Source organism: Hippichthys cyanospilos, chromosome 4, assembly GCF_059441005.1.
Source record: "Hippichthys cyanospilos isolate Australia breed blue-spotted pipefish chromosome 4, RoL_Hcya_1.0, whole genome shotgun sequence".
NCBI lineage: Eukaryota > Metazoa > Chordata > Actinopteri > Syngnathiformes > Syngnathidae > Hippichthys > Hippichthys cyanospilos.
Window position 1 is genome coordinate 26,112,992 of NC_142372.1, and position 22,500 is coordinate 26,135,491.

Here is a 22,500-nt window from a genome sequence, read left to right on the forward strand (position 1 = left end):
TAAGGTCACCCGGTCTCACTCACGGAGATGCTATTGGCCGGCGTCACACGTCAATCACAGAAGTGCCGATATGCTATTGGCCGAACGCCTTTATCTAGCTTGATGGCACAGCTGGTTGGGATGGAAGGAAGTAGAGAAAACCCTGACTGAAAAAGTTACTTTGACACTGTAAGACCAATAGCATATCTGATTTACCGTATTGACTTCGAGCATTCATCTCTGCTCATCTCTGCTTATCACAGCACAAGTCACGTCTTTCCAAAGGTAAAAGTCATTTTTCCTTTGTATTTGTTATTCAATGCAACTGTACAGTAGATTATGTCACTTAATATTAATATATGTATACAGCGTGATGATTTTACCTAAGGCTTCTGCGCGCGTTGCACGCATTCACGAATTAACATGGGTTTGGATTGCCCGCTATACGAGCAATTCGAGGTACGAGCGTAGCCGCTGAACGGATTAAGTTCGTAACCCGGGGGCCCACTGTATATATATATGTCTTTCTATGGAGGGCCAAAAGTGCCAAAATTCAATAAATAAATGTTCCATTAAATAATTAAAGAAGTACTCCACAATGATTGATCTGTCTTGGCTTGAAGAGCGGAGTAATCGATCAAGTGCTAGGGCTTGCCCATCGAACTTTGACGGGAGAGTTTGACAAAGTGAATTCATGAAATGCCACAACATAAACAGTGAAATAAATATTTATATATATGGTAATTCAATAAACAACACATTAAATTAAACATTGATTTATTCAATTCATGAAACATTAATTCATTATTTATTGGTACATTTATTTAATGAATTTTGGCACTTTCAGTCCTTCATATTTTTCCTCCCTTGACATGCAAGGCATCCTTACCGTCTCTTTGTGCATGAAGCCCCAGATCCCGGCGGCCACTTCACAAGCAAAGAGGATGACCAGGCAAGCAAAGAACTGAATGAGAGCAAGAACAAGAGCAGCTCAATATGGTCATATCGTCTAACTGTGCAGCGGCGGCCACTACTACCGTTCCCAGCAGACATTGCGACTCCTGAATGGCACCGTAGCATCCCAGGAAGCCTACCACCATCATCACCGCGCCCACCGCAATCAGGATGTGAACACCTGAAAAGCACACATTAATACACATAAAAACATTTCAGGGAAGAAAAAAAAAAAAAAGCTTTCAAGGAAGGCACAAAAAAAAAACTTGGGAGTCAAATGATGCAGCTAATGACTACTAATGGTCAGCAGAGGGTGCGGTGCCATTAAGTTAGCAAGTGTGAGTCATGTCTCAGAAATGCTGAAAGGAAATATATTTTTTCTCCCTTCATTCTCTTTTTCTCTCTTGCCCACTTTCCCTGAATGTTCCACATGTCCTCTTTTGTGGAGCAGATGAGGAAAAGGAAAAGAAGATTGCTAGTAACATTATTAGCATACTGTCAGCATTGGAGCACTTCCGATTTCAAAAGTTGTCCAACTTTTGAAATTTTGTGACATTTTTTTATTTTTTATTTTATTAACAGATTAGCTAGGCAGCTGTTAACAATTTAGCATTGACACAGTTCTCTCAATTGTAACGTCCATCCCAATCTTGCTAAGGGGCGTTCTGCACTCAGGTGGCCATCTTACTACAGCATAGCAACAGTTAGGACGTTAGCATGACATATCAGAACAGAAATAAGTGGTGAGAAAGCGGTGAAATCAATATACATGAGACATACGGGATGCTGCCATGATTGCCGTGAGCATGCTATCTTAGCATTAGAATAATTCTCAAAGTTCAAATGGTTTCCACAATAAATTCTGGGATTAGAAATTTTCTAACTCTTTCCCCAAACTGAACAGGAAGTCGGCTATTTTGGTTTAAAGCAGAAGTGTTTTGGAAAAATAAAAATAATGTTTATCTTAATGGGACAAAGTCTGAATGCAAGAAACTGAACAGAAAGTCAGAATTCTTCCCTTCAACACATGACCCTTTTGCCCCCGCCCCCCCAGGCCCCTTCTTTTGATTGTGAAAAAAGACCTACGATGATGTCACTGCGTTGGATAGAGAGAGCCTGGGCAGGCCATCACCATCCTCATCTTCATCATCATTAGCTCTGCTTGTCAGGCGTAATTCAATTGCGGCCCAGCATCCCCACTCTGTCCATGCAGCCACCTGCGCTAATGCTCTTTTCTGCATCAATAGATTGGCCAAAATCCCCCACCACCGCCATCTTTCATGCCCAGTCCTCCCCAGCCCATCTGCCATAATTGCATTTTTCTTAAGCGCTCTTTCCTGTCAATCTTAATTTCATTTGCCGCCCGCTGCCCCTCTGCCATTAGTCTGTGTCTGGTTGTCCTGTGGAAGCTGCTCGCCTAATTCTCTGTAGTTTGTATGCAAGGACGTTAATTTTCAAATGGACGAGCGCTAATTGCCATTGTCCACCTTCACTAGTTAATCCTGCTAACACCTAAACACAGATTTGGGGAATGGGCCGCCACAGCCTGGTCATTAGTGCCCAAAATGTTTACAAATGATCTGCGCGGAATATTTTCGATCCACAACCAGTCTTGAATGCCTAGCTTATTCCTTTAACTTGCGCTAGGATACTTACTCACAGCTTGCGCCAAATATGGCGTCCGTGCGGAATGCAACACTAGCCAAGGATTATCTTCCACAAAAAAATCTTTCTAACTACTACTACTAACTATCTTTTTAACTACTATCTTATCTTGATCATCAAGACATTTGTTTTTGAGCAGAGGTCAAAAGAGAAGAATGTCTCAGATGTATGAGTGTGTTGTTGTATTTCCAAAGTCTGAATAATTGGCAATCAACTCTTTTAGTGCCAAGCATTAACGGAAAAGACAACACTCTGATCAAATCCTTCGTAGCTATCGTGAGCAGAAGTCCTATCAAATGGTCATACAGTACTCAATTAGCTTAAAATTAATTGCTGGCAAAGAGTGTCATCAAACCTATTTACAGAAGAAAATAAAAAATCCTAGTCACTGGCAGACAAGCAGAGCTCATTTTATCTTTGAAAACTGTTGAGTCCCCGGGACTCGCAATACTAAAAAACTATGGGTCCCGACTGAAATGTTTGGAGTCCCAAAAATTGCGCAATAAAAACGACAAAGTAAGTCCAAGGGTCAATATCATAGTAAAATTTTATAAAATAGAATGAACCACTGGACTACCCAGAGCGGGAGTGTCAAACTCGTTTAAGATTGCGGGTACATGGAGGAAAATCTATCCCAGTCAAATCATGGTGATCAAGACACTCCATCTATCAGCCCTATCAACTAAGACGAGCTTAAAGCGGTGTTCTCAAAGTGATCAGCTTTTCATGCTGTTGAAACTCACTGCAAATTCCCCCAACAGCTCGTACAACAAATGAATATGGTTGTCTTGACACAAGGAATAACATTAGCTAACTTAGCATGAATTTAAAACAGACTTGTGATGAACGAGGTAAAGTTGGTTTGTTATTCGATATTCAGTTGACATTCGGCGGGGACCGTCAGCAAATTACACGTTTCAGTGTGAAAAAATGTTCACTAAAAATCAATAAAATAACATTCTACCATTCTTTTTGATGTAGTAGATCATACTTGTAATGCCCTGACTAACACAGGTGTGGTAATATGAGGTTCTTGTGAAAAAACACTTTAAATAGACATATTATGCATTTTATTAATAACAAATATTCACTAAAAATCAAGGAACGCCCTAACTACGACAGGTGAGATTTTTGTGAAAATTGACTTTTGGTGGGACATGGTAGGTAATTAAAAATAATAAATATTCACTAAAAATCAAGGAAATTGCTTTTTTTCTTCTTTTTTGTTGTAATAGGTCATATTTGTAATGCCCTAACTACTACTGGTATTTTTGTGAAAAAATACTTTATATGGATATGGTACATAATTGAAATATAAAACATATTTAAATAAAAACAAAATAATAAAAATATTCACAAAAACTCAAGGAAATTACTTTTTTCTTTGTTTTTGTTGTAGTAGGTCAAACTTATAATACCCTAACTACTACAGGTGATTTTTTTTTGTGAAAGATGACTTTTGATGGACATGGTAAGACATTGAAAAATAAAAATATTCACTAAAAATCAAGGAAATTACTTTTTCTATTTCCTTTTGCTGTTGTAGGTCACATTTGTAATGCTCTAACTACTACAGGTGAGTTTTTTGTGAAAAATTACTTTTGATGGACATGGTAAGAAATTGAAAAATAAAAATATTCACTTAAAATCAAGGAAATTATTTTTTCTATTTCTGTTTGTTGTAGTAGGTCACATTTGTAATGCTCTAACTACTACAGGTGAGGTTTTTATGAAAAATGACTTGATGGACATGGTAAGAAATTGAAAAATAAAAATATTCCCTAAAAATCAAGGAAATTACTTTTTCTATTTGTTTTTGTTGTAGTAGGTCACATTTGTAATGCTCTAACTACAACAGGAGAACTTTTTGTGAAAGACGACTTTTGTGAAAGACGACTTTTGATGGACATGGAAAGAAATTGAAAAATAAAAATATTCACTTAATATCAAGGAAATTATTATTTTTTCTTTTTTTTGCTGTAGTACACAGGTGTCAAAGTTGAGGCCAGGGGGCCAGATCCGGCCCGCCACCTCACTTTTTGTGGCCCTTGAAATGCTGATGTGACTTCAGGTTTCTGACTAAAATACCAAAATTGCAAGTTGTATTTAACTTTTAAAAATTTGGGGGAAGAAAAAAACATTTTCTTATCCTCCAAATCTCTTTTGAACAGTTTTCGCCAGCTTCTGATATCAAATCTTGGTAAATGTGTGATCAACACACTTAAAATCTATTTGAATTCACAGTCATTCCGGCCCTCTGACAGAAACTATCACTACAATGCGGCCCAAAATAAAAATTTGTTTGACACCACTGCTTTAGTAGGTCATTTTTGTAATGCCCTAACTACTATAGGAACTTTTTGTGAAAAATGACTTTTGATGGACATAGTAAGAAATTAAAAAATAAAAATATTCACTAAAAATTAAAAAAAAATCTAAAAATCTAAAAAAAAAAAAAAAATCTTTCTTTTTGCTGTAGCAGGTAAAATTTGTAATGCCCTTTTTACTACAGGTGACCTTTTTGTGAAAAATGACTTTTGATGGACATGGTAAGTAATTGAAAAATAAAAAAACATCTTCTTGATTTTTATTGAATACTTTTTATATTTAATTACATACCATGTCTTTGTAAAAAAAAAAAATCACAAAAAAAGTGTTGTGGGTTGAGTTACTGTAGCTTTTATTGTTACAGTTCTATGACTTTGCGCTGCTGAATAAGCCACGGCCATCATCAAACATCATACTATTTGTTGGAGGGCAATAGGTGTGGCCAATGGCTTTTCTGACAACATTTAAGCGATATCACTTCAAGGGGTTCAGCAGAGTACATAAAAATGTTAAGGAATTGCTATATTTTTTGCTGCAACTAGGTGGCGCTCGCACTACGAAAAATAGGCTTGTAGGTGTGTTTCACATTGGACTCCCATCCCATATATGACGTTTTGAAAATATCAGATCATCTAGGTCCAATTACAGCAATTTTTACCGTTTTGGCGAGACATCGGACTATGAGTTGGCATAGAGGCCACGCCTTCTATTGAAAAGTCATGAAAGTTAAGAACCTTCATGTTCCAATGTCTCAAAGCTTTTCTGACCATTTTTTAGTTCATTTATTCTGTACAGTACATGAAAGTGTAAAAAATGAGATTTTTTTCCGCCACTAGGTGGCGCTGTAAATGATTTGGGCATGACTTTTAAAGTCCCTGCAAAGTTTCAGATGGTTTGAAGCTGTCACAGCTGAGTTAAGGTTTTTGTCATTCTTGGCGAAGGAAATATTAAACATAATTTGAAGCTCCACCCCCATCTTATATGTCATGAGATCTTCAAGATATTTGGGCTTTGTATGCCCCTAAGTATAATAATGATCCATGCCAAAGTTGAAGGTAATGGGGTGAACCGTTTAAGAGAAAAAGGCACTAGTTTGAGACCAGCTAATGTCTAAGAACGGGGCAAAATTGCACTCATAACTATTTTTCTGTACATCCTAGCACATCACTCCTATTTAATTTTTTGTATGACTTACAGTCCTGCATTTGCCTAAAACGTTTCATAGCTGTAGGTCAAACCAAACAGGATTGACTGTTATCTTTCGACTAATGACATTTTTTACATAAATTCTACAAAATTGATTTTTAGCGCCACCTAGAGTCGAACACTTCTCCGGGGTCACGGCCAGTTCCACCTAGAGCTATGACATTTTTTTAGGCATACATAGGACCTCAAGACCTACAAAAAAGTTATAGAGCGCCATATGCTAGGATGTACAGAACCAAAGATATGAATTTTTTTATGTGCCTTTTTGGACAGTTTTTGGATGTTTGCAGGTACCAAGTTCCTCTTAATAGCTCCTAAACGGTTGACCCGATCAACTTAAAATTTGGCGTGCTTCATTATCAGGCATAGAGCCACAACTGGGCAAAATTTCGTGAAGATCAGCCAACATATATGATGGGGGTGGGGCTTTAAATTATGTGTGTCAAATTTCCTTCGCCATGAGCAACAAAAACCTTAATAACTGCAATGTGCAAGCTGCAAAAAATTTGAATCTTGACAGAAAATTTACTAGTAGTGTCCTTAAAATATCTGCATGATAACTTTTCAATTTAATTATAGCGCCACCTAGTTACAGACAAAAATGTCATTTTTTAAACTTTCATGTATTGTGCAAAGCCCATAAAAGAACTGAAAATTTGTTCGAATACCATCGAGATTTAGAGAAAATGGGTTTTTAAATTTTACGACTTTGTGATGGGGGGGGGGTCTGTATGCCACCTCAAAGTCGGAGTTTGCCCAAATCAGCAAAACTTGCTGTAATATAGCCCAGATGATCCTTCATACGGCAGCCCCTTCTGACTCGTTTGACCTAGAGCTACGAATTTTTTTATGCATATGTAGGACCTCAAGACCTACAAAAACATTATAGAGCGGCATATGTGAGGATGTACAGAACCAGAGTTAATGTAGCATTTGGCCCTATTTTCTACATTTTTCTGTACCGAAACCCTTGATCCGATCAACTTCACATTTGGCGTGCCCCATTATCTGACATGGGGGCACACTTGGGCAAAATTTCGTGAAGATTGGCTAAAATAAAAACAAAAACCTTTATTACTCAGCTGAGAAAGCTTTAAAGTATCTAAAAATTGACAGTATCATTTAGACTCATGGTCTAAATCTTCAACATGACACATTTCCAAATTACCAATAGCAATACCTGGTGGCAGACAAAAAAGTGAATTTTTACACTTTCATGTTCTGTGCTATGCCGGTTTCAGTAAATTAACTGAAAATTAGTCAGGAGAATATTGCGACAGGGAACATTAGGAATGTCAAGTTTTATGACTTTTCAAATTTGGGCGTGTCCTTTACACTGCCTCAAAATCCAATGTCTGGCCAGACCGGTAAAACTTAATGTAATTGGACGAAGATGATCTCTAAATTTCATTTCATGGGAGTACAATGCTAAACACACTTTTTTCCTCGTAGTGCGGGCGCCACCTGGTGGCAGTAAAAAATTACATTTTCATTTACGCAGCTGCTCGGGCCCTAATAATAAACAATAGGGACCTTGCAGCAGTCGCTGCTCGGGCCCTAATAATCTGGACAGGAACAACAGGGACCTCGCAGCGGTCAATGCTCGGGCCCTAATAATGATGATAATAATAATAATAATAATCTGGAGAAAAACAATAGGGCTCTCGCAGCAGTAGCTGCTCGGGCCCTAAAAAGTCGTTTAATTGATCTATAGTTAATATTTTCAGTTATTAAATGGATGGTATGTTCATATAAAGTGTTTTCACAATGAGGTCACCCGAAGTAGTCAGGGCATTACAGGTATAACCTACTACAACAAAAAGAATGGTATAAAGTAATTTTATTGATTTTTAGTGACTGAATTTCATGACTAAACGTGTAAATTGCTGACGGCCCCTTATATTGAGCACGGCGAATGACAGTCATTTGACAATGCGGATTCTGTGTTTTCTCGTAAAACTTGAAATCTTTAGACTAATTGATAGTAATCATATAGTATATTAAAGTATGTTCACTGTGCTTTAACCTACACTCTTTAGTTACGCGGACACTGCCGTGGTCTCCGATTAAAAGCAGAGAAAACCGAATGTCAACTGAATATCGAATAACAAACCAACTTTACCTCGCTCTTGAAGCTCCTTGCTAGAAATAACATCATTTACTCCCTCATCCCCCGCTGTGGTGGGCGAATAATTTTATGATATCCATCAGGGAGTTACACTTTAAGTCAATTCAAAATTGATATTTTTAAGACGTTGTCGCTAAACTTACAGACTTCTTGCCATTTTTTTGTCTCCTGCCGATCCCCCTCTTGCTCTCACGTAATATACATGAATAAATGACCAAATTAATTAGCTATGTGCGCATTGTTCATGTGAAGCGAATACAGTAGCAATTAAATACTAATGTGCGCGCTGAAGTGAATTTTTTTTTATTGGCAAAGTTTTTACCCAAGCACTGCATATCGGTAATTAGCATGTACCATGGTGACATCTGTCTGGTGATGCGCCTAATTATAAAGGAAGTCAAATAATGCTTCAAAATAAAACAAGAGAAATCAAATAACGTATGAAACGAACAGCATTGGGCCGATTATATTTTGAAGTTTTCCCCGGAAGCATGGTCGTGATAACGATCAAATTGTCTACTTGATCATTCCCTCACAATTCGGCTCACCAGTATCAGTATTTTGTAAACAAAGAAGTGTTCTTTTTTTCTCGATTGATGTTTTTACGGAAGATCAAAACAAAATGGTGGACGAAGTTGTTAATGTTCGTAAGTTGTCAAGTTTTGTTGAATAAAAGAGTAGATGGACAACGATTGATATTTTGATGTAAAAAACGATGCGTCCGAGTGACGCTGCCGCAGGGATGCAGGCAAAATGGAGCACTGACTCAAGTACAGTGGGCCCCCGGTTTACGAACCCCCTGTTTTACGTATTTTTCATCTTACGACGTGGACCGCAGCGTTTTTTTTGTCCCCCTCTTACGCACAAACCTTTCATCTTATGAACCATCCAACATGCCGGTCAGTGTGTCCGCACTATTTTTTTTGCTTTGCTGCATCAACAAAACCAACTTTTCTCGCATATCACGGAAATGCCGATGTGCTATTTGTTGATTAAGGCAGTCACGGAGATGCTGTTATGCTATTGGCCGGCGTCACGTCAATCACAGAAATGCAGATATGCTATTGGCTGAACTCCCTGATCTGCTTGATGGCGCGAGTTTTACTTTGCAAACTTCTATCTATTAGACATGGCTCCTAAAATAGCAAGTGGCGGTAAAGGAAGAAGTATGAGGATGATTACAATAGAAATGAAGCAGGAGATAAAACAATACGAAGGAGGCGCACGCATAGCTAACCTTGCTATTGAATATGGCCGTAACCGCTCGAAAATCCGTACGATTCTTAAGAACAAGGAAGCCATTAAAGAAAGCAAATCTTCCAATAGCATGACTATGCTTGCCAGGGGAAGGACCTCGGTCCACAAAGAAATGGAGAGGCTTCTTCTTTTGTGGATTAAAAAGAAGAAAATCGCCGGAGATACACTCACTCAAACGATAATTTCTCACAAGGCAAGTGCCATCTTTGCCGATCTCTTGGGAGCCTAGCGCGACGGCTGAGACGAAGGAACATCGCAGCAAGCCCCTCCGGAGTTCTAGGCTTCTCATGGTCGGTTTGATCGTTTTAAGAGGAGGACTGGTATCCACTCAGTTGTGAGGCATGGAGAGGCAGCCAGCTCTGACAAGAAAGCAGCAGACGAATTCCTCAAAAGGTTTGCGGCATTAATTTACAGAGAAGGCTACCTTCCTCAGCAGGTGTTTAACTGTGATGAAACTGGTCTTTTCTGGAAGAAAATGCCCCGTCGCACATACATCACAGCTGAAGAAAAAAAAAACTTCCTGGCCACAAACCGATGAAGGACAGACTTACACTCGCATTTTGTGCAAATGCCAGAGGGGACCTAAAAATTAAGCCCCTACTTGTGCACCACTCGGAGAATCCTCGTGCCTTCAAGACATAAAATATCGTAAACGACAGGCTCGCTGTGCTTTGGAGGTCTAATGGCAAGGCTTGGGTCATGAGGACCATATTTATTGAGTGGGTAAACATCTGCTTCGGTCCTGCTGTCAAGAAATATTTGGAAGAGAACAATCTTCCTTGGAAATGTCTCCTGCTGCTGGACAATGCCCCTGCTCACCCCCCTGACCTCGAGGAGCACATACATCCGGACTTCTGCTTCATCAAGGGTCTCTATCTGCCATCGAACACCACCCCTTTCATCCAGCCTATGGACCAGCAAGTGATCGCTAACTTCAAGAAACTTTACAAGAAACATCTTTTCAGACGATGTTTTGAAGTGACCGAGAGTGCGTAACTCACCCTCCGAGAATCCTGGAAGGGGCATTTCGACATTGCTCAATGCCTGAAATTGATCGACAAAGCTTGGAATGAGATTTCCGAGCGCTCCTTGAACGCCTCATGGAAAAAACTGTGGTCAGCGCAAAACGAAGCCTTAGATGATCCCGTGCCTGAGGGTGATGTTGAGGAAACAATTTCACTCGGGAAGTCCATGGGGCTTGTTGTCGACGAGGCTGATGTGAATGACCTTATCGAGGAGCACAAGGAGGAGCTTACGACTGAAGATTTGAAGGAGTTGGAGGCCATGCAGGTGGCCATCATTCAAGAGGAGCTGTACTCAAGTGGCGGCGAGGAAATGGAGACAGAAAAAACGACATTGGCAGAAATAAGGGAAGCGCTCGGTTGTTATGAAAACCTCAGAAGATTCATTGAAAAAAAAACCACCCAGAACAAGTTCTCACCAGTTCTCTTATGGACACTGTTAATGACAGGTGCAGGAGTCATTTTAGAAGCATTTTGAGTCATCGTCAGAAACAGGTTTCTTTGGATAGAAATTTCTCCACAAGATATGTGTCAGAAAGGCAAGATGTTAAGATTCTAAGAGAAGATTTTAGTAAAAAAGCTTGAAAAGAAAGCGAAGATCAAGTGCTATAAAAAATAAGTTCCCATTTAAAAAAAGTTCCCGTTTAAAAATAAGTTCTCGTTTTAAAAAGTTCGTTTAAACAAAAAAGTCATTGTTTAAAAACGTTCTTGTTTAAGAAAAAAACAAAACATTTTCTGCTGATGTCCATCTTTGCTCCCCTCCGCCTCCACCCACCATTAGCTCAAGTCACGTCGCCCCAAAGGTAAATGTCATTTTTGCTTTGTATATTTATGTTATTTAAGGTTATTGTACAGTAGATTATGTTACAAATTTGTAATATGTGTATAAAGTCATGATGTTTTTACCTAAGGTTTTTGCACACGTTGCACGCATTCACTAATTAACATAGGTTTGGATTGCCTGTCATACGGCGAATTCGAGTTACGAGCCTAGCCGCTGAACGGATTAAGTTCGTAACACGGGGGCCCATTGTATTTTACATGATGAGCCTTCTTGGCGCTGGCAAAGAAAGAGTTAATGTGACACCAGGCTCAGATTGTACTCTTGTATATACACCACACACACACACACACACACACAAAAGAAAAGGTCATTTCCACCATTTAAAACAGGGGTTTTAAATGGTCCGGTCCGCGGCTCAGAACCGATCCATGGATCACCAGATACTGGGCTGCACCCGGAATAATGATGTTTTGGAACTGATTTAGTTTTTCCTTTTAACAATTTTACGTCTGTGCTTTATGTTGCTTGATCTTTGGTTTTGGCGCCATCTCTGCCCACTTTGATATTACATTTCGTAGTCAGGTAGGACAGTGTGGATGTAGTTCAGAGAGCAGCCAGTGTCGGTGACACAGAAGTTGTCTGTCTCTCGGCAGAATCTGGCCCATGAGTGTCTGCAAGTTGTACGTTAAGTAAGAATGTTGTCATGTTCATAACATGCCCAAAATGAGTTTGTTTGTTGATCCAACAACTTGTGACTGAGAATAACATGCAAGCTAATGCTGTGGTGCCTTTATAAAGTATGCATTTAGCTCGCTAGTACTTTTGTTTGTGCCCTTTGGTACATGTTAGCATATTCAAAGGTTTTGAATAGTAGTACAAGGTTTTGAATATGCTACTACTACTACTTGAAGTTCATTATTACTGTGCCTGTAAAATATGTCACCTGCCTCCTCTGCAATCTATTCACAGATGTACCCGATGAAACATTTTCTCCAAACAGGGGCTAATTCAACAACAACAACAACAAAGAAGTTGCTGTGAGCCGCAAAATGTTTGACGTGGGTCTATTGTGGCTCTCATCCTGTAGGCACCACAGGTGGCGATGTGGCTGAGCCCACGCCTAATCTCGTCTCCAGATGTCTTGCGCTAGGCGCTCCTCCAATCAATTATGAGATACAATGAAGGGCCTCTTAGCTCCTGCTCTTTTCCCATTTCCTGTCATGTCGCAAATGGTATTTTGAAAACAGATGTGAAAAGTTTAATTTAAGACTCCATGCTGCATTACTTTGTTACTCACATTTTTGGAACTCATCTATACTTCTTCCTCTATATCCACCTTTGACGTTTAATCCCTACACAGAAAATTGCTCAGTAATAGCAAATACCTAGCATGTCAGGGTTAGGCCAATGTTCGCCATATTTTGCCATTTTTATGGTCGATAAACATTAAAAGCCTCTTATAACCGGCTTTGCGCTTCTCTAACTGCCGGGCCTCACACCAGCACTGGCTAGCCATGCATAAACCAGTGTCAATCACTAGTGAAAGTCATATATGGCTTTCTGCACCCACACACACGCACCCACACAAAGCCAGAACATAAACACAACGGAGAGATAACAGAAGATGGAAGTTAAATTTAACTATTTCAGTGCCAAGTGTTATCCAAAAAGGTAAACACTTAAGTGCCAGCTGATATTGAGTATTTTAACAAATCTTTCAAAGTCGAGAAAATATTGTGTGGTATGTCTATGAAGACATAGGCAATACCATATGAAAAATTGGGGTTTCATTCTTTACCTAGAAAAGTAAGATTTTATCTGTTAGTAAATGTTAAATGGACTTTCACTTATATAGCACTTTTCTACCTTGGTTAAGCGCTTTACACTAACTAGTCATTTACCTACTGATGAAGCAGCATCAGGAGCAATTGGGGGTTCGGTGTCTTGCTCAAGGACACTTAGACATGGTCTTGATGGTCGGGGCCTTTCGGCTAAATGACGACCACTCTACCACCAAGCCATACTGCCCCTATTCTAACTATTCTTTAGTAACCTTGCAAGAGCGGGAGATAATGGAGGATGAATGGGTATGACGGCCGTCCACCCCCTGAGGGCACTGGAAGAGGGACTTCCCCCATCTCCCCGGACAACAATATGTATGTGTTCCAGAGAAGTGCGATAATATCCGAGCAGCCAGCAGTAGAATCTCATGTTGTGTTTATTTCAAAATGTGAATTTTCAGATTTTGGTTGTTTGTCAAGTTTGTTTTGTTTTGTTTTATTTCATTTAGTAATCTTTTAGATGCTGAGTAGTTTTTGTGATATGAAGGGGAAAAAATGTACAGAAGCGACCGTATCTCAAGGTTTCACTGTATTTAATACATTACAATAGATTTTTCCTTGGATTTTTTTTTTTTCACCAACGCGAGTGACGTCAAAGACCTGTTTCATTTACGGTTGAAGAGCACTGTCACCAGTATCCTGTGCTAGAATGTGTGACAAAGTGCTACCTGCTTATTCCTGTCACACGAGTGCCATCTGAAACAATATTCCTGACTGCTGGGGGCATATTAACAGTCAAGAGCATGCTTGAAATGAAAAAATGTTACATGCTTTTTTTTGAAAAATGTTTCATGTGTGCTCAGAGATAATGTGTGGCTTCTGAAAAAGAAAAAATACAATTCGTCTGTTTTAATAATTTCCTTCTGTTTTTTTTCCATTCATTTTAATATATATGCCATAGTTTTTTTTTTAAATTTAACATTGCTCAAAATACAGAAATCAAACAAACAAAGAATTTCCATCGTTTTAATCTACTCGTGCTGTTTGTTTGCTGAGTCCATTTACCTGTATGGGAGAATATCGGCCGACAGCGAGGAAAGCCGTACATAGCAAGTGCTGCAAAACGTTTCTTTTACGTCACGAGGAGGACACGATGGCAATGCTGAATTTGGTTTTGCTGGCGCACTATGGAGATATCAGGTTTCAATCCCACATTAAGAGCCTTCAGATGACAAGTGTTTCCCACATTTTTGCATGCTAAAATCCTCTGCTTTTCTCAGCCCCTAATATACCGTAATAGCTGTCAATTGAAACTCATTTAGAAAAAATCCAATCCCTCCATACTAACTTTGAGTGATTCTGGTACTTTTAGCAGCCTCTCATCAGCACCATTGTGAGAGTGATTGGCAACAATTGGAATAAATTGGATTTGAAATGACCAAAAATGACATTCTGACTGCTAAGTCCATACTCACTTTGACTCTGAGTATATCCAGGGGCCTAGCTGCGGCCCTGGACTGAGCCACAGCAAAAGTGGGATCATTCGTGGCTAGTGCTTTGATGACGCAAGGCAGCTCAGAATTCCAAGAATTCATGTGAATAGCGCGACCTGATGATGTCCAACAACTTTTAAACATGTGTGGACCGGTAATGTGATTCTGGGTACTTATCCTGTCATTTATGAGAGGAGAGCTGAGGTGAAAAGCGTCGTCCAGGACCAATACAGGAGAACGATGCATCTATGATTGACATGTTTGTAGGAGCCAACTCACAGCATTTGGAATTATTATTGGTTTTGATCCCGAAAACAGAGTTAATTTTAATTTCAGTTTTTGTAATGGCCAAGAGCTATAAAGTTTTTGTTTGTTGGTTGTTTTGGCTCACTGCCCAATGGCCATTTACGTTACTGCCCCCTTTGAGGCAGGGAGAGAGGTGATACCGGCCCTTTAAGAGCCTTGGGGTATGCATCACAAGGGGCAGTTGGGATTGATACCAGATTAGAGCACACAGTTTCTTTACCGTAGTTTGCTTTTTATTTGAAGTGTGTTTGTTTGATGAGGTGTGGAACTACTGTGGAAATTAATTTGTTTTATTGAATCAAAGATGGACCTGTGGAAATTTTTATTTTATTTGAACCTGGGCAAGCATACGAGTGAGCCAGGCGGCCAGAAGTCTCAACTTGCACAGTGTTGCCAAAAAAATCACAACTATTTTTGGTTGTTTTCAACAAGTTTGTTATTATTAGGGCCCGAGCAGCTACCGCTGCGAGAGCCCTCTTGTTTTTCTCCGGATTATTATTATTATTATTGAAAAATTTGATATTTTTGTGTTTCCCGAAACAATGCAAAAAAAATGGCTCTGCAGCGCCACCTAAGGTCGAAAAAGTGCACCTGGTCCCGGCCCATTTGACCTAGAGCTACGAACATTTTTAGGCATATGTAGGACCTAGAGACCTAAAAAAAAGTCAGCGTGAGCCATGTGCTCAGATGTACAGAAAAAGAGTTATGAATTTTTGAATGTGCATTTTTGGCCCACTTTTGCACGTTTGCAGGTCCCAAACTGCTCCTTGTTTCTTCTAAACGCTTTACTCAATTGCCTTCAAATTTGCTGTGGTATATAATTAGACATAGGGGCACAACTGGGCAAAATTTGATGCAGATTCGCTGACATATATGATAGGGGCGTGGCTTCAAATTATGTGTTCAATTTTTCCTTCGCCAAGAGTGACATAAACCTTAATAACTTTAATATACTAGCTTAAAAAAATCTAAAACTTCATAGACACATGGAAACTTATGTCTTTAACACCTTTGAAAAAAGTTTTTTTAAATACCTACTAGCGCCGCCTAGTGGTTGATTAAAATGTCATTTTTTTACATTTTCATGTATTGTGCTCAGTCTGTTTGAGTAAAACAAGTGAAAATTGGTCAGAATATCATTAAGACATGGAATATTAAGGTTTTAAAATTTTACGACTTTTCGATAATGGGCGTGGTCTGCACGCCACCTCAAAGTCAGATGACTCGCCAAAACGAAAAAAGTGGCTGTAATTGGCCCCAAAATGGCCTTATGAGTGGAAAATAGCCTCTCACTCCCAGCCCGTTTGACCTAGAGCTACAAAAAATTGTAGCCTTATGTAGGACCTCGAGCCCTACAAAAAAGTCAGTGTGAGCCATATGCTCAGATGTACAGAAAGAGAGTTATGAATTTTTGAATGTGCACTTTTGGCCCGTTTTTGCTCATTTGCAGGTCCCGAACTGCTCCTTTTTTCTCCCAAATGCTTGACCCGATCGACTTCAAATTTGCTGGGATGTTTTATCTGACTGTGAGGCACAATTGTTCAAATTTTTGTGACGATCCGCCATCAAATATGTTGGGGGCGGGGCTTTATATTATGCCTTTGGTGATTACTTTGCCACATGTGACACAAACCTTTATAACTCAGCTTTACAAGCTTGGAAAAATCTGAAACGTCACAGACACATGAAGACTCAAGCCCTTAACACAAGTGTTTAAAAAAAATCTTCAATTGCTTATAAGGCCATCTAGTGGCAAACAAAAATGTCAGTCTGATGTCTCGCCAAAACGAACAAAGATGCTGTGTTGGTCCCAGATGGTCTTATCTTTTCTAAACTTCATATATTTAATGGGTTTCCAATGCGGAATACACCTATCAACGTATTTTTTGTTATAGTGCGAGCGCCACCTAGTGGCAGCCAAAAATATAGCATTTTTTAAACGTTTTTATGTGTTTAGCTGAGCCCTTTGAAGTAATATCGCTGAAATTAAGTCTGAAAAGCCTCTAGCCAGCCCTGCTGACCTCCACCAAATTTTACGAAGTTTCGATAATGGGCGTGGCCTCTACAACCATTTTCATTCCGAAGCTTTATCTGTCCAGTAAAAGTTGCTGTAATTTGACCCAGATGATCTGATCTTCTCACAATTTCACACATTGGATGAAAATATTCTGAACATATCGACAAAAATATATTGCAGTTTAAAGCTAGCGCCACCTAGTGGCTGCAAAAAATGACGTTAGTCGAAAGATTACAGTCAATCCTGTTTGGTTTGACCTAAAGCTATGAAACTTTGTAGGCAAATGAAGGACTGTAAGACCTACAAAAAAGTCAATAGAAGTGATGTGCTAGGATGTACAGAAAATTGTTATGATTTTTTTTAATGTGCAGTTTTGTCCCATTCTTAGACATGAGCTGGTCTCAAACTAGTGCCTTTTTCTCTTAAACGATTCGCCCCATTACCTTCAACTTTGGCATGAATCATTATCCAACTGAGGGGCACACATAGTCCAAATATCATGAAGATCTCTTGACATAAAAGATGGGGGCGGAGCTTCAAATTATGTTTAATATTTCCTTCGCCAAGAGTGACAAAAATCTTAATAACTCAGCTATGACAGCTTCAAACCATCTGAAACTTTCCTGGGACTTTAAAAGTCATGCAATAATACAGCGATGTGATAAACTTTCAAATCATTTACAGCGCCACCCAGTGGCGGACAAAAATCTCATTTTTTATACTTTTATGTACTGTGAAATGCCTGTTTGACTAATTGAACTCATCTGATATTTTTAAAACTTCATATATGGGATGGGAGTCCGTTGTGAAACACACCTACAAGCCTATTTTTTAATCATAGTACAAGCGCCACCTAGTGGTAGCAAAAATTATAGCAAATCCTTAATGTATTTATGTACTCTGCTGAGCCCCTTGAAGTGATATCCCTTAAATGTTTTCTGAAAAGCCAGTGGCCATGCCTTATGCTCTCCACAAATCAGTACAATGTTTCGACAGTGGGTGTGGCCTATATGGCATTGAAAGTCACAAAATTGGAACAATAAAAGCTGCAGTAACTCCACTCACGTTGTCCCACCTTGTCTAAATTTTACATATTTGGTAAGAGTCCTGCACTGAAGTCATCTACAACTACTTTTTCATCGTTCATAGTCCTTGTTCATACCCCGACCTGTTCATACCCCAACGTGCACAGGTCTGCGAGGGCCCTTTATAGCTGCTTGCAGCTCTAGTTTCTCTTATATTTTGAGCAATAAGTGTTTTAGACATGACAGTGTAATGTATATTGTCAGCATGGCAATAAACAAGCCACAAGTGAAAAAGAAAAAAAAAAATCTCACCCACTTTCACCACTTGTTCTTCTATATGCATATACAGTGGGCCCCCGTGTTAGGACCTTAATCCGTTCAGCGGCTAGGCTGTATGACGAGCAATCCAAACCTATGTCAATTAGTGAATGCGTGCAAAAACCTGAGCTAAAAACATCACGAAGGAAACATGACATTTACTGTACCTTTGGGGCGACGTGACTTGAGCTGGTGGTGGGTGTAGGCGGAGGGGAGCAGAGACGAACCCGCAGATTTTTTTTTTTCTTAAACGAGAGCTTTTTTTCAAACGAGAACTTTTTTTAAACAATGACTTTTTTGTTTAAACAAGAACTTTTTAAAAGGAGAACTTGTTTTTAAACGAGAACTTTTTTTTAAAATGAGAACATATCACCGGCGATTTCCTTCTCTTTAATCCATAACAGAAGAAGCCTCTCCATTTTGTTGTTTACCGAGGTCCGTCCCCTGGCAAGGAAAGTCATGCCCTTAGAAGACTTGCTTGCTTTAATAGCTTCCTTGTTCTTGAGAATTGTATCGATTGTCGAGCGGTTACAGCCATACTCACTAGCAAGGTTAACTATGCGTTCGCCTCCGTATTTTTTTATTATCTCCTGCTTCATTTCTATTGTCATCATCCTCTTACTTTTTCCTTTACCGCCATTTGCAATTTTAGAAGCCATGTCTAACAGATAGAGTTTGCAAAGTCTTCACAACACACCGACCAGCTCTTTCCATCAAGCAAGATAGGGAGTTCGGCCAATAGCATATCGGCCCTTCTATGGTTGACGTGACGCCGGCCAATAGCATATCGGCATCTCCGTGACTGCCTTAATCAACCAATAGCATATCGGCATTTCCGTGACATGCGAGAAAAGTTGTTTTAGTTGATGCAGCAAAGCGAGAAAAATAGTGCGGACACACTGACCGGCATGTTGGATGGTTCGTAAGACGAAAGGTTTTTGCGTAAGAGAGGGACAAAAAAACGTCGCGGTCCACGTCTTAAGATGAAAAATACGTAAAACAGGGGGTTCGTAAACCGGGGGCCCACTGTACTTGTTTGAATAACAATCTAGGTCATGGGTCTTAAGCTTGCGGCCCACGGGCCAATTGCGGCCCCTGGGACGATAATTTGCGGCCCCCGTCTTGATATGAAAGATTAATATTAGTGCGGCCCGCAAAACGTATGTGAATGACTCTTGTTGTATGCGTAGCTTAATGAACCAATCACGATAAGGTAATTACCCTAGTTCGCCCCGCCCATTTTAACGTTGAAATTTCTTCCGCATTTGTAGGGTTATGTACGGTGGCCGAGAGCCCTCAATGTCGATTTAGTGTCCTTCCGCCCCGCAAGAAAAAGGATTTACCCACTGCGCTAACGGAACTCTATGGCAGATTTAGATATATAAGGGGTTAGGCCTTATATTATATACGTATTTATATACGATTTTAGTTTTTTATTTTGGAAAAATGTGTTTAAATTTCACTACAATGCTACCCAGATCTCCCTGCTATATACACGTCTCTCTCTGATAACGATCAGAAAGCGAACGTGCGTATGCGCCACAGCCCTGTTAAATCCGAGACGGACTCCCGGTGGAATCACACATTACAGAGCCCCAAAGATGTCGCTTTCAAATCCTGCAGTGAAGAGAAAGGAGAGAGCCAACCAGGTTGACAGTCTTAAAAAACGTCTACTGAGGCAACAAGATTTATTTAAGAAAGCAACCAAAGAAAATAATGCAGCAGTCGAAGCCAGCTATGCCATTAGCGAGATGATCGCTAAAGCAGGAAAACCATTCACAGAAGGTGAATTTGTCAAAAAGTGCCTATTACAGGCTGCACATATTGTCTGTCCAGAAAAGGAAGGTCAGTTTCACAACATCAGCCTTTCTGCCAAAACCGTGGCAGAGCGCATTTCTGAACTGTCAAGTGACATTTACGATCAACTGTGCTATAAAGCAAAATGTTTCAGTGTATATTCAGTGGGCTCTTGATGAGTCCACAGACATCACAGACACTGCCCAGCTCGTAATATATGTCCGTGGTGTTGATGAAAATTTTGAAGTGATGGAGGAGTTGCTCACAGTAATTCCAATGCATGGCCAGACCACTGCTAAGGAAATATTTCACCACCTGTGTGATGCCATTGAGAATGCTGGTTTGCCATGGATGAGCTTTGTTGGAATAACAATTGATGGAGCCCCATCAATGATAGGGAGGAAGAATGGACTGGTTGCACTTGTTCAAAAAAAACTGGAAGAGGAGGGTGTGGAGGAGGCCATAGCTCTCTACTGCATCATCCATCAGCAGGCCCTTTGCAGCAGATGCCTGAAGTTTGACATTGTGATGTCTGTCGTTGTGAAATGCATCAACCAAATCAGATCCAGGGGCTTAAAGCACAGACGGTTCCGTGCTTTTTTAGAGGAAATGGAGTCAGAATATGGGGATGTGCTCTACTTCACTGAGGTACGTTGGCTCAGCAGGGGAAACGTATTGAAGAGATTTTTTGAGTTGAGAGCAGAAGTAAAAGGAGAAGGACGGGGTGGCTGTTCCTGTGCTAAGTGATTCCAAATGGCTCATGGACTTAGCTTTTCTTGTTGATATCACACATGAGCTTAATGTTCTGAACAAGAAGCTACAAGGCCAGGGGCAACTTTTCAGTGCTGCCTATGACCAAGTGAGAGCATTCTGCACAAAACCTGTGTTGTGGAAAGCCCACCTCTCTCAGACAAACCTTTGCCATTTCCCAGCATGCAAGGCACTCATGGATGAAGGCAGACCATTCAGTGGTGAGAAGTATGTTGAAGCCATTTTGAAGCTACAGGAGGAATTTGATCACAGGTTTGCAGATTTCAAGACGCACAGAGCCACATTCCAAATTTTTTCGGACCCCTTCTCCTTTGATGTGCAAGATGCCCCTCCTGTGCTTCAAATGGAGCTCATTGACCTGCAGTGCAACTCTGCACTCAAAGCCAAGTTCAGGGAGATGAGTGGAGAAGCAGACAAGCTTGGGCAATTTTTGAGAGAGTTGACCCCCAGCTTCCCTGAACTTTCCAAAATGTTCAAGCGGACCATGTGCCTTTTTGGGAGCACATACTTGTGTGAGAACCTCTTCTCCACCTTGAACTTCAATAAGTCCAAGTACAGGTCCAGACTTACGGATGGGCATTTTCATGCCTTCCTGAGGGTCTCCACTGCTTCCTCCCTCAAGCCAAATGTGGCTCGGCTATGTGAGAAAAAGCGCTGCCAGGTCTCTAGCAGCAAGAAGTAGGCAAAAGAAGTCATTTTCAGAATAGTTCAAGTTCAATGTTTCATTTATGTTCATAAAGTTAAAAGTTATTTATTTAATTCATTATTTTGTGTTAAAAATAAAGATATTTGTGAACATTAGAATGATTTATCAGCTCTTTTCTTGTGGAAATCCTGATGCGGCCCAGCCTCACCCAGACTTTGCCTCCAGTGGCCCCCAGGTAAATTGAGTTTGAGACCCCTGATCTAGGTTATCCAATATTTGTTCTTGCAACATGTATATTAGAACTGGAGACATGGATATTTTCTGTTGGCACTGTTGGTGAAGCGCATGTGAGGAGACGACACGTCTCCAAGGGCAGAACAGCATGGACTCTCACCTGCACCCACGACAAAGCCTGGGGGTTGGTCTTTGTGTTCCTGACAAAGAAGATCACAGCATGGAAGCGCACCTACACCTCCGACTATCACAAATTGATTGTTTGCATTGTTGCAAAGACCCCTCCCCCAAATCCTTTAGGGCAGCAATGGCTTTTGCACCTAAGGCCATCCCAAATAAATAAATAGGGAGCGTAAAGGATCTGTAAGCAAACCGGAAGGAGATCTGAGAAGGTTAGGTTCCTGTCCGCTCTCCTTAAAAGAAAGAAAACCCTGTTGTCTTCCTCCTGTTGTTGTTTATTAAATGTTCTAGGTTGCTTGAACCTAACAATACTGCAACAGTCATTCCATCTTAAAAGAAGTGCATTTCTTTTTTACTTTGGCTTGACGATTGGATGTGTTGCTGCTTGTATGCCAGCAAAAGGGGTTATTTCCATCTCTTAACTCCGCACTATTAGCTAGATAACCTGCATGGGATGTATATACAGGGAACATTTCCGTCAACGCGTTTGATTGGCTGAACAATGTAAGTGAAACTTATTGTATCATTAGCTGGATACTTGACACTCGCTGTCACAATGCAATAAGATACAGAAAACAATATTATTGGTCTAATTAATCAGACAAGATG

General features: G+C 40.1%; 1 protein-coding gene across 1 annotated transcript in view; it reads right to left on the reverse strand.

Annotated features, from left to right (window-relative positions):
* LOC148425192 (CD81 antigen-like) overlaps positions 1 to 22,500 on the reverse strand; it is a 72,727-nt gene that overhangs the window by 19,511 nt on the left and 30,716 nt on the right. Inside the window, exons 3-4 of the mRNA XM_088413421.1 lie at positions 1,017 to 1,114; positions 869 to 943 (exon numbers count right to left, since the gene is read on the reverse strand). Coding sequence (XP_088269547.1) covers positions 869 to 943; positions 1,017 to 1,114 — 173 coding nt within the window. The remainder of the gene's footprint in view (positions 1 to 868; positions 944 to 1,016; positions 1,115 to 22,500) is intronic.